General features: G+C 43.2%; 1 protein-coding gene across 1 annotated transcript in view; it reads left to right on the plus strand.

Annotated features, from left to right (window-relative positions):
- The window catches only part of CDH20 (cadherin 20), a 205,800-nt gene extending 203,287 nt beyond the window's left edge, over positions 1–2,513 (plus strand). The window contains exon 12 of the mRNA XM_072758026.1: positions 1,859–2,513. Within this exon, the coding sequence (XP_072614127.1) occupies positions 1,859–1,878 (20 nt within the window). The 3' untranslated portion in view covers positions 1,879–2,513. The remainder of the gene's footprint in view (positions 1–1,858) is intronic.
- The last annotated feature ends 9,409 nt before the right edge of the window (positions 2,514–11,922 follow it).

An 11,922-nucleotide genomic window follows, 5' to 3' on the forward strand; every position in this document is an offset into this window, starting at 1 on the left:
TTGCAACTATTTCACTTTGTATTGCATGTGTTAAGAACTGGGAACAGCTGTTATCCTAACCACAGGAGGTTATCATGCCCCACATCATGCAAATATGGTACCCATGATACTGGGCATGAAGCGATTAAAGTATCTCCCAGAGAGCTTCTGGTCTCTGGGAGGATGTTTAATGGTGTGATACAGGAAGTGTGGAGAGAAGCACAGAATAAGAGATCCATTTCAGCTCACACTCTAAGCTGAAAGAGACTCTTCCCTCCAAATGAGTTTTAAAATTCCCTTTCCACTGACAGTTTACCAGAAATGCTGGTCCCTGTGAAAAGAAAACATTATCGCCACCAGATGGAATGCAGAATGTGATCAGGTTAGGCAAGAGAGCTGTAAAATTATTCAGCCGTTGCTTTGTTAACAGGTAAAGGAGCTAGCCTATAATTTACATGTTGGGCAGAAACAGGAACATCAGTAGAAATCAATAAGACTGAAACAATTCTGGAACAAGAACACAAGCAGATAAAAATTATCCATGAGTTTTCTGGGGAAAAAAAAAAAAAAAAGCAGAATATCCCAACATGGCAGATGGCAAAGACAAAGATGGGATGGTTCACACAAGAAAGAATCCGTAAATCCTGAAAACAAAATTCAGACAAGCCAAAATCAGTGCAAGCACATTGATTACAGGTTGTTACTAATCCACTAGTGATGCAGACCTGGACCTTGACATCAGAATTCGTGATACAGTCTTCATAGTGGTGGGACTACATTAACTTGTAGTTTTTAACTTGTAGGATACATTTTACAAGTAGTTCTTGTTGCAGATGGACTCAGTCTCAAATCCATTTATTATCTCCATAATAGAGCTAAAGAACTTCAAATATTTTTATGAATAAATACCTGGATTTAAGAGGCCTTTGTTTGAATCTAAAGGTCAAAGTTCTGAAATAGGGAATGGACAAAATTAAATCAAGGAATCCTCCTTTTAAAATGATCTACTAGGGGCAACTGGGTGGCTCAGTTGGTTAAGTGTCCATCTTCAACTCAGGTCGTGATCCCAGGGTCCTGGGATCAAGTCCCACATCAGGCTCCCTGCTCAGCTTGTGCGCTCTCTCTCTCTCTCGCTCGCTCTCAAATAAATAAAATCTTTTTTAAAATAATAAATAAAAATAAAATGATCTACTAATGAGACATACCTGTCTCTAGTGATTCATGTTGGCAAAAACTATGAATACTAATTTATAGTATATGAAATGAACTATGACATTAACCCCAAACAAAATTCTTCTAAAATCTTTATTCCCAAGGCAGGAAGCTTGCAAATTCTACCCCATGTGTTTGGCTACACTTTGGGTTTTGAAAGGATTGTCAGGGGGCTTTCACTCCAATACATTTGCTACTGTGGCCACCTTTCTGGTACTTATGATGACAAGGGTTACTTCCCATCCCAGAAAGCCTTAGACCACTTCTCAGGAGTATCAACTCTTAAAAGCCATTAAAACTATCTATGAATCCTTTCCAATTTTTCAGAAAGGCTAGATCCTAGCTTCTCTTTATTTCCATGTCTTCCCCTTCCTCCCCAATACCTGTTTTGTGACTACTGCTGCATAAAAAGACCCTCCAAACTTAGTGGTGTAAATAGACAATGATTTTTATCATGCTCACAGATTCTGTGGGTGGAAATTCAGGAAGGATCCATCAAGGATACCATCTCTGCTCCATGAAGCCAGGACCTTACCTGGGGTGACCAAAGGCTGGGGATGAGTCATCTATCCTTTCTATATGTCTGGGGGTTGGTGCTGGCTATCCAGACCTGGGGCAGCTGTCAACAAGACATCCTCTTGGCTGTTTGGGCTTCCCCACATCACAGGTGCTGAGCTCCAGGAGTGAATGTCACAAGAAAAGGCAGAAACTGAATCATCTTTTATCACCAGAAGTCACATAACGTAACCTCCACAATAGCCACAAGCCTCCCCATATTGAAAATGAGGAAACAAAAACTCCACCTCTCAACAGAAAGAGTGTCAGAGCTACATTGCAAGAAGAAATAACGTGCTCACTGTTGGAAAATGTGAACAGCCATGTTGTCTTTCTCCTTTTTCTGCCTGCCACCTCTCCCCATCCCAGGAATCTTTTTTGGTTCCGTTCACCATTCCCTTTCTCTCTTCTCCTCTCTATAGACTATATTCTTGTTCTATGGATATATTATTCTTCTCTGAAATTCACTTGTATCCCTACCACACAATACTCTCAGAAGTAAGTGAATATTCCATGAAAACAGCTAGCAAAATATCCAACATAAAACAAGCATATATTTTTATTGAAGTATAATTAACATACAATAAATACATATTTAAGGTATATAATTTAATAACTGCTAACATATATGTATACCCATGAAGCCATCACCACAATCAAGAAAGTGAGTATATCTGTCACCTCCTCACATCCCTTTGTAATACATCCTTCCCACACCTGCCTCTAACCCCCCACCAACTCTAATCAACCACTGTTGTGCTTTCTGTGAATTAGTTTGCATTTTCTGAAGTTTATATAAATGAAATCATTCAGTGTGTACTTTTTGTTTAAGAGTTCATTTATTTATTCATGAGAGACACAGAGAAAGAGGCAGAGACATAGACAGAGAGAAGTAGGCTCCCTGCAGGGAGCCCAATACGGGACTTGATCCCAGGACCCCAAAATCATGCCCTGAGCTGAAGGCAGATGCTCAACCACTGAGCCACCCAGGTGCCCCTACAGTGTGTACTTTTTTGTGTCTGGGAGATCTGGATTCTTTCACTCAGCATTACATTAAGATTCATTCACATCACTGTGTGTATCGGTAGTCCATTGCTTTTTGTTGCTGAGCAGCAGTCTCCATAGATATACCACAACCGTTTATTCATTCATAATCCATCAGTCTGCTCAGGCTGCTATAACAAAATACCATAAACTGGGAGGCTTAAACAACAGAAATTAATTTGCTCACAGTTCTGGAAGCTGAAGTACAAAATCAGGGTGCCAGCGTGGCTAGGTTCTGATGAGGACCCTCCTCCTGGTTTGCCAATGGCTGTTTTCTCACTGTGTCCTCACATGGAGGGGAGAAAGTGAGCTCTCTGGGGTCTCTTCTCCTAGACACTAATCCTATCAGATTAGCACCCTACCCTTATGACCTCCTTTAACATTAATTATCTCTTACTCCAAATATAGTCACATTACGCATTAGGGCTTTCAGCATATAAATTTGGGGGAGATGCAATTCAATCAATAGCAATTCACATGTTGATTGATGGACATTTAGGTAGTCTGCAGATTTGGTCATTACAAGTTAAGCTGCCATGAATATATGCATATAAGTCTTTGTACAGACGTATATATTTTCTTCTCGCAGATAAAAACATAGAAATGGAATGGCTAGAATCATAAAGTGGGTATACATTTTGTGATGTTTAACTGCCAAACTGTTTTCCAAAGTCTTTTTACCGTTTTACGTTCCCATGAGCAGTGTGTGAGAGTTCCATTTCCTCCCCATGCTCGCCACCGCTTGGCATAGTCAGTCTTCATCATTTTAGTCAGTACAGCAGGAGTATTACAGTATCCCACATGCTTCTAGTTTCTGATACCTCAGTGACTCAGAATGTTGAACATCTTTTGTGCCCTGTTTGCTATCCATATATCCTATTTAGTATCCAGATGTATTTGCTCATTTTTTATTGAGTTGTTTCATCGTTGTTGAGATTTGAGATTTCCTTATATTTTCTAGATAGACATCCTTTATCGGGTACATGCTTTGCAAAGATTTTCTCCCAGTCTGGCTGGTCTTTTAATTCTCTTAACAATGTCTTTTGAAGGGCAGGAGTTTTTGATTTTAATAAAACCCAATTCATCGATTTATTTTCTTATAGATTGTCCTTTGGTGTCATCTCTAAGAAATCTTTGCTTAGCCAAGGTCACAAAGATTTTCATGTTTTATTTTAGATTTTTATGGTTTTAGGTTTTAATGCCTATGATCCGTTTTGAGTTTATCTTTGTAGATTAGCAGCTTTGAATTGAGGCTCTCTTTTTTTTTTTCACATATGGATAACCAATTGTTCCAGCTCCATTTACCCAATTATAGTAGCTCTCTTTTTATTATTTTTATTTTTTAAAAGATTTATTTATTCATGAGAGACACAGAGAGAGAGGCAGAGACATAAACAGAGGGAGAAGCAGGCTCCCTGCAAGGAGCTTGATGTGGGACTCAATCCCAGGACCCCAGAATCAAGCCCTGAGCCAAAGGCAGACGCTCAATCACTAAGCTACCTAGGCACCCCAATAGCTCTATTTTTAAAAGGCTATCTTTTTTTTTCTTTTAACTGCCCTGTCTCTAACTCTTGTTATGAGTTAAATTGTGTCTATCAAAAGATATGTTCAAGCCCTAACCCTCATTATTTATGAATCTGGCCTTATTTGGAAATAAGGTCTTCGTTTACAGATGTAATCAAGTTAAGATGAGGTTATCCTGGATTAGGGTGGGCTCTAGTCCAATGACTACTGTCTTTAGGAAAGAGAAAGTCAGACAAAGAAACAGAGACGCAGAGAGGGGAGCACTATGTGTCAACCAAGGCACAGGTTGGAGAGATGCTTCAAGAAGCATCAAGGAGGGATCCCTGGGTGGCTCAGCGGTTTAGCGCCTGCCTTTGGCCTGGGGCGCGATCCTGGAGACCCGGGGCCGAGTCCCACGTCGGGCTCCCTGCATGGAGCCTGCTTCTCCCTCCTCCTGTGTCTCTGCCTCTCTCTCTCTCTCTCTCTCTCTCTGTCTGTCTATCATGAATAAATAAATAAAATCTTTAAAAAAAAAAAAAGAAGAAGAAGAAGCATCAAGGATTGCTGGCAACCACCAAAAGCTAAGAGAGAAGCATGGCACAAATTTCCCCTCAGAGCCTCCAGAAGGTACCAACTCTGCTCACCCCTGGATTTCATACTTGTAACCTCCAGAAAGATAAGAGAATTAACTCCTATTGTTTTAAGCAGCCCCTTTTGTGCTAATTCATTATGACTTCCCTGAAAAACCAACACAAACCTCATGCAGTACATTTTAAAAGATATATTTTAACATAAAAAATAACTAAGCACGCATTCTTCACGTGCCCCCATTATTTTGTCTGGATCTATGACACATACACACCAGTTTACATATTAATTAACAAACTGATTTGTGTGTTTGCCTTGTGGGATTTTTTTTTTTTTATTTCAACCGAGCCATTGCACATGTTCTGAGGGAATGGAGAAGGCCTCTGAGGATGCCCGTTGTCTGGCAGGCCCCAGGCGGCAGCAGCCCTCTTCAGCTGACTTGGCAGCCTGTGAGCAGCTCTCACAGCTCCAGGCAGGGGGTAGGGAAGAATGAATCACCAGATGGCTGAGAAGAGACACTTCCATTCATATGACCCCACTGATGTGGGCGGTGCAGAGAGGTTGCAGAGAATGGAAAGAGGCAGATTGCTTGCTGGAAACAGCACTAAGTGCCCACTGGTCCTCATGCACCGCAGTAAAAGGACAACGTTCTGAGTGGTATCCCACGCTCCGCTGTAATATAAAGCATAGGTGTAATACTAAAGAATTCCCCCTTGGCTTGAATCTGTCGGTGAAGAGCTGTCCTGGAAAGTGAAAAAAAAATTACCTTTAAAGAGGCCACATGGGGACACCTGGGTGGCTCAGTGGTTGAGCGTCTGCCTTTGGTTTGGGTTGTGATCCCAGGATCCTGGGATTGAGTCCTGCATTGGGGTCCCCACAGGGAGCCTGCTTCTTCCTCTACCTATGTCTCTGCCTCTCTCATGAATAAATAAAACCTTTTAAAAAATAATAAAATAAAGAGGCCACATGGTTTCCTTCTGTCCCTCACACTGGATGTTCCGTGGCCGCCCCAGGAACTGATGCAGTCCTCTGTGTTTCCCTGCCAGGCCCATAGGTAGTGACAGTCACGTATCCTGATTGGTAGCACTGACAGTCTGGCCTGGGTTTACCCCCAATGAGTAGCCTCATCAACCTCAAATGTTTACATTTGCCGGTGACTTCTTGGGACTTCCACCATTGGACTATAGGATGGTCAGTGCAAGAGGATGATTTTTTTTTTTAAGATTCTGTGTATTTATTTGACAAAAAGAGAGATCGAGAGAGCACAAGCAGGGGGAGCAGCAGGCAGAGAGAGAGGGAGAAACAGACTCCCTGCTGAGCAGGGAGCCTGACATGGGGCTTGATCCCAGGACCAGGGACCAGGACCAGAGCCAAAGGTAGCCACTTAACCAATCAAGCCACCCAGTGCCCCTCAAGATGAGATTCTTAAGGCAGGGACACTGCCCAAGGGTGAATATTAATTCTCCCCGAGAAGGGACACGGATCCTCACCAGCATCCTCCAGGCTGCCTGGCATCACCGCTGTCCAGCTGCAGAGTTTAGGAGCAAGGAGGAAGAAGGAAACCGCCAAGGGTTGAGTACTGACGGTGACGAGCTACTGTGCCAGGTGCTTTCACACAAAGTATTTCTCACACGTGGAAATATAAGCAAAGTACAGACCCCCAAATCCGAAAAGGAGACAAAGCCATGTAGGACACATTGCAGGCTGATGCAGGCTGATGCCTTGCAGGCTTGCAGGCTGATGCCGTCGGCTCCTCTGGGGGCTATAACACATAACGAGCTCTGCACACATCCTTTGCCGCTGATTACTGACATCCCTTGTACACCGTGAGCCTGGAGAACCGAAGGCTGGCCTTCACCCTGGGCAGCGGAACCGGGTGAGGACAGCTGACATGAGTCATCTGAGAAGTACTGAGCAATCAAGCTTTCGAAGTTCCAGGGTTGTGTTCTTTCCCGAAAGCATGATTTCACTATAGATGTAAGAATTTTTTAAAAATAGATGTCATTGGATAGGACTTCATTACCAGGGCCCTTATGTAACCCAGGTCAATCTCCTCCCAAAGGAGGAGAAATAGCAGGAGGCTATTTCTGGAGGACTCTGGCGCACTGCCATATTTACCATGTGTCCCGTACCTACAAACTGGGTACAAATTCTTCGTAAACTCAGAGCCACTTACCCCATCCAGACTCCCACATAGATCTAAGCATATGCCATGTACACCTCAGGCACATTGGGCAAAAAGATTATTTATGGGACTTGGCAGAGAAGTCTGTATTGGGGTTTTTGAGTCACAGTCTCTGTGACAGCACCCACTGTGACAGTGAACAGGTAAAGTGAATAATAATACATCCAACTTGGAAGGTCAAGTTCTGCTCATATTTCTAATTATTAAGTATACCATTATCGAGAGCCTCTCTGTAGCAGAGTCTCCTACTGTGGAGGCTGTTCGTTATTCAAAACTGTTATTTGCTGCAAACGTACAACAGCACAAGTGGAAATTGCTCTACTATAATTTCTCTGTTTGGGGGTCGGGGGGGGGGGCAAAAGACAGTTTTTTTTCTTGAAAGGGAAGTTGCGTGCTTGTTTCTTTTCCTTTCATTTCCATGTCCTTCTCACTGTTGGAGTTCACTGGTACACATGAGGCTCAATTAAAAAGAGAACTTGGTGGGGCACCTGGGTGGCTCAGCAGTTGAGTGACTGCCCTTGGCTCAGGTTGTGATCCTGGAGTCCTGGGATCAAGTCCTACAGAGGGCTCCCTGCAGGGAGCCTGCTTCTCCCTCTGCCCTTGTCTCTGCCTTTCTCTCTGTGTCTCTCATGAATAAATAAATAAAATCTTTAAAAAAAAAAAAAGAACTTGATTAGGGACTATCCTTTAGCATCACCTTCATTGGTCCGTTGCCCTCCTGTCTAAACACTTTTCTTATGAGGGAAAAGAAAATGATGGGGCTCTCACATTTTATCTCGAAGAGAAAAAAAGAAACCCACACAAAAAAATGTCAGGTCGCAGAAATAGGAAATCACAGCACAGAAGTCCCTACAGGCTCCCACTAGCCAAATAGAGACTAGGCTCAAAAACGTTAGCACAGGAGAAACATGACCATCTAAATGAGGGTCACATTAATTGTATTACTTGACCTTCCTTGGCCGAGTTTTCCAATAAGGCCTAGATGGATAAACTAGATAAATAGCAAGCTTGAAAACATAGGTTATTTTTATATCTTCTGTATTAACCAGCATACTTGGGATCCTAAATTATTAAATAGTAATCATAAGACGATTCGAGGGATGACTACAAATCCTTTGTCCTTCTGCTTTTAAGTCGTTGCTTACAAATGGCATTATTACCCACGGCTGTGTCCTAAGAGTTGGCTCAGCAGCATACTCGGTTCTTTGTTTCAAGTTCCACACCATGGGGGAGTATGTTCTCCCTCTCCAGAGTGAAAGGAATGGTGATGGCAATATGTAGTAAGTGCAGAGCTAAAGAAAGGAAGCTGCAACTCCACGTGAGAGAGGAGGTTCACATATACTCTACTTCTCCTCTCGGCAGACACGCAGTAGGTCTGCACTTCTCCACCTTTCATAGTTAGACCTGGCCATGGGACTGCAGTGAGCTAATGAAACACGAGCAGGAGCCTTAACAGCCGATGTAAGATTTGCTGCATTCCTTGTCCCTGCTACAGTGATTTTTAAAGTCTATGTCAAGATGGAGCCTCTGTCTGCTTAGGTCCCTGGGTGGCTGGCTTGTAGCCAGAGACAGAAATGAAAGCTGTCCCATGACAGGGACATCAACTTTTGTAGTATTAAGCCACTGAGATTTCAGAGTTACTTATCAGTACAGTATAAATTAGCCTATCCTGACTACTACAACAATAAAAATTGTTGGGGAACCTGGGTGGCTCAGTTAGTTAAGCATCTGCCTTCAGCTCAGGTCATGATCCCAGGGCCCTGAGATCCAGCCCCGCATTGGGCTTCCTGCCCTACTCTGCAGGGAGTCTGCTTCTCCCTGTCCCTCTGCCCTTCTCCCTGCTTATGCTCTCTCTTTCTCTCTCTCTCTGTCGAATAAATAAATAAAATATTAAAAAGAAAAAACACAAAATTGTTTATTTCTCTTGAGAAGAGAAACTAACCAACTGGTATACCTGCTACAACTAGAATGATGACATATGAGGGCTGATCAAGAATACAGTGCATGTTCCCTGTTGTTTTCTTCCACAAATAAGAATGGATTTCATTGACCATTTCATTTCACCTTCTTTCATTTTTCCTCAAAACGAGCAGTACACATTTTCAAGACTAAAGGTATAAAACAGCACAGCACCCAGAAATGGACAGACACAAAGGCAATATAACCATGTGACCATACAGCCATAAGACAAGGAATACCGAGGATTACTGGCAACCACCAGATGCTAGAAGAGAAGCAAGAACAGATATTCCTTTTGAACCCCCAAAAAGGAACTAATCCTGCCAATACCTTGATTATGAACTTCTGGCCTCCAGAACTGTGAAAGAATAAATTCCTGACGCTTTCTGCCACCCACTAATGGGCACTTGGTCAGGGCAGCACTAGAAAATGAATACAGTGACCTTAACTATACTTTCTACCATTCCTCAGTCTCCTTGGTATTTTTATGGTGAGTCTTTACACAATGGCTCTGCACATACCTGTATTTTAAACTGTGATGCTTTCCAGGCCTCTTCCCGAGTGGAGTAAAAATGGTCATGAGGCCTAGACCCTTCTTTTACCAAATAAACCCTGTCAAACAATGTCTTGTTCATCCTTTACTCCTCCTCCAAGAACTTCTCAGAACCTAGCACAGCACTCAGCTGTCCAAAATATTTGTTTAGAAAATTACAGAACAAATATTGGATATCTCTCCTTACTACACCTCTCATCTCATGCTAAACAGTGATTTAAGACAACTGAATTACTGCCTGTTAGTGTTGGCTCCCTTCATGGCCAATTACCAAACAATAAACTGGATCACTTTGGTAGCCAATCTAAATCAGTCCATCCACACATAGTGCCAACTATTCCATGGTCCATTAATGCCATTTTCATCAATTATTATTCCGAGTCAAGCTAAGGATCAGCCAATCACCAGAGCCAGGCTTAGGGTGCTTGAAGTAACAGATCATTAATCACTAAGGGCAGAACAAGAAACCTGAGATTTAAGAGGCAAAAGCAAAAGCTAATCTGAACAAAATGGGATTCCATGTGCATATGGCCAACTCATCAATGATAGTGGACTCATGCCTCATCCCTCAACAGAATTTCTGTTTATTCATTTGTTATTTGTGTTCATGAGTTGGCTCACAGGTAAGATATCTGCTGGCTTCCACATACACTCAACTTTCTTTCCAAGCCTAAGGTAAAGCCAATTTTCTCATTCTGGCTGGGAAGGAGTCCTAATTACCTGAAGAACCAGCACATTTCAATCTCGTGAGGACTGAGTTTCATTGTATTAAAATGCCACCAACACACAGAGTTCTGTCTCACACACAGAGAAAACCAAGTGAAGGTCTTCCCCCCAAACCACTTAATGCCTGAGAGAATCTCCAGTCAACTTTCCCACTTGAAACCATGTCCCTTACAGGCAAACAAATGGACTTTAGAGCATCCCTTTCACCATTAATCTTTCCAGTTTGTGGCATTTGGGAGAGGTTTTAATGAGCTCGGATGCTTTACCACTCCCTCAAGCATCTCCAGGTATCTGCTGGCTTACTACAGGTCTCAGGGAAATGGCCCCCTTCCCCAGAGGTGGCGAGGAAATCTATATTTACTTTCAAGGTTCTATGACAAGCAGTTCATCTTCTTATTTCCCTTCCACTGCTAGTCACTAAATGCTAAAGGCCTTAGCAAATTCTTGGTGCCCTGATCCACACTTAGATCTGAAACGAGAAAATCAGGTGAAAGGTAAACTATGGATGTTCCTGTACCCATTTTGGGACCCGACTGGTCACCAAGGTGGAGTAGCTGACTGTCTACTTTGGGTTCCAGAATGGGTCTCAAACTCACCAGCATTCCCCTCCACCCCCAGATCCTCTCGGAAAATGCAAGACACCTGAAGGAGACAAGCTCTCTTCATGAAGACATCTTTTCCCATTGCAGCATTGATCAGGGCACTGGGGTGATGTAATTTCTATAAAGCTGGGGGAAAAGGGTTCTGGTGGTGCCCAGGTCGGCATGGAATACAGAGCCAGAGAGGATGCAGAGAGGAGATGATAGAATCCATGATCCCTGATCAGATGTGACATTGCTATCTCCATTTCAGAAATAAGACGCTGAGTCCTTTAGAATTAAGAATGGTGCCCTGTTGAACAGCAAGAAGACACTAGACCCTTGAAGCTGTGTATGAGTAGAGGACAGAAGAAAACAGGAAAGGGCAGTGAGAAGATGCCAAACCCTAGCTGGCTCCTTCGTAACTGTGCCTGGAATTTTCCCCACTATGTGAAAATGCCAGTGCCACCTGCGAAGGTGACACATGAAACCAAGACCAATCGTGGCTTTGAAGAAGTAGGACATGAGAGAAGGGAGTTTGCACGAGGGAAGGGGCACCACAACGGACACAGTAGTGGGGGTAAGAAGCAGAGGGATATCGGAGACATTGGGGGCTCTGGATATCTGGCTGAGGAAGCTGAGAAATGCGGAGAGCAGGGGTGCCTGGGTGGCACAGCCCATTAAGCATCCAACTTTTGATTTCAGCTCAGGTCAGGATCTCAGGGTTGTGAGATCGAGCCCCAAGTCCAGCTCTGTGCTGGGCATAGAGCCTGCTTAAGATTCTCGGTCTCCCTCTCCCTCTGCTCCTCCCACCCCACACTCACCCCCCTTCCCAGCTCTCTCTCTCTTTCTCTCTCTCTCTCTCTCTCTCCCTCAAATAAGAAAATAAATAAGCAGAGCAAAGACGACACTCACTTTTTTATTGTTTGGAAGCTGGCGCTAGCCCTGATTTCATTCCTATATTCAGGATAGATTGACTAGTAGCAAGGGGAAAGAAGTCAAAGTGAGGTAGAAATGAGCAAAGCCAAAGCTTTTCTGTG

Source organism: Vulpes vulpes, chromosome 5 (assembly GCF_048418805.1).
Source record: "Vulpes vulpes isolate BD-2025 chromosome 5, VulVul3, whole genome shotgun sequence".
Lineage (NCBI taxonomy): Eukaryota > Metazoa > Chordata > Mammalia > Carnivora > Canidae > Vulpes > Vulpes vulpes.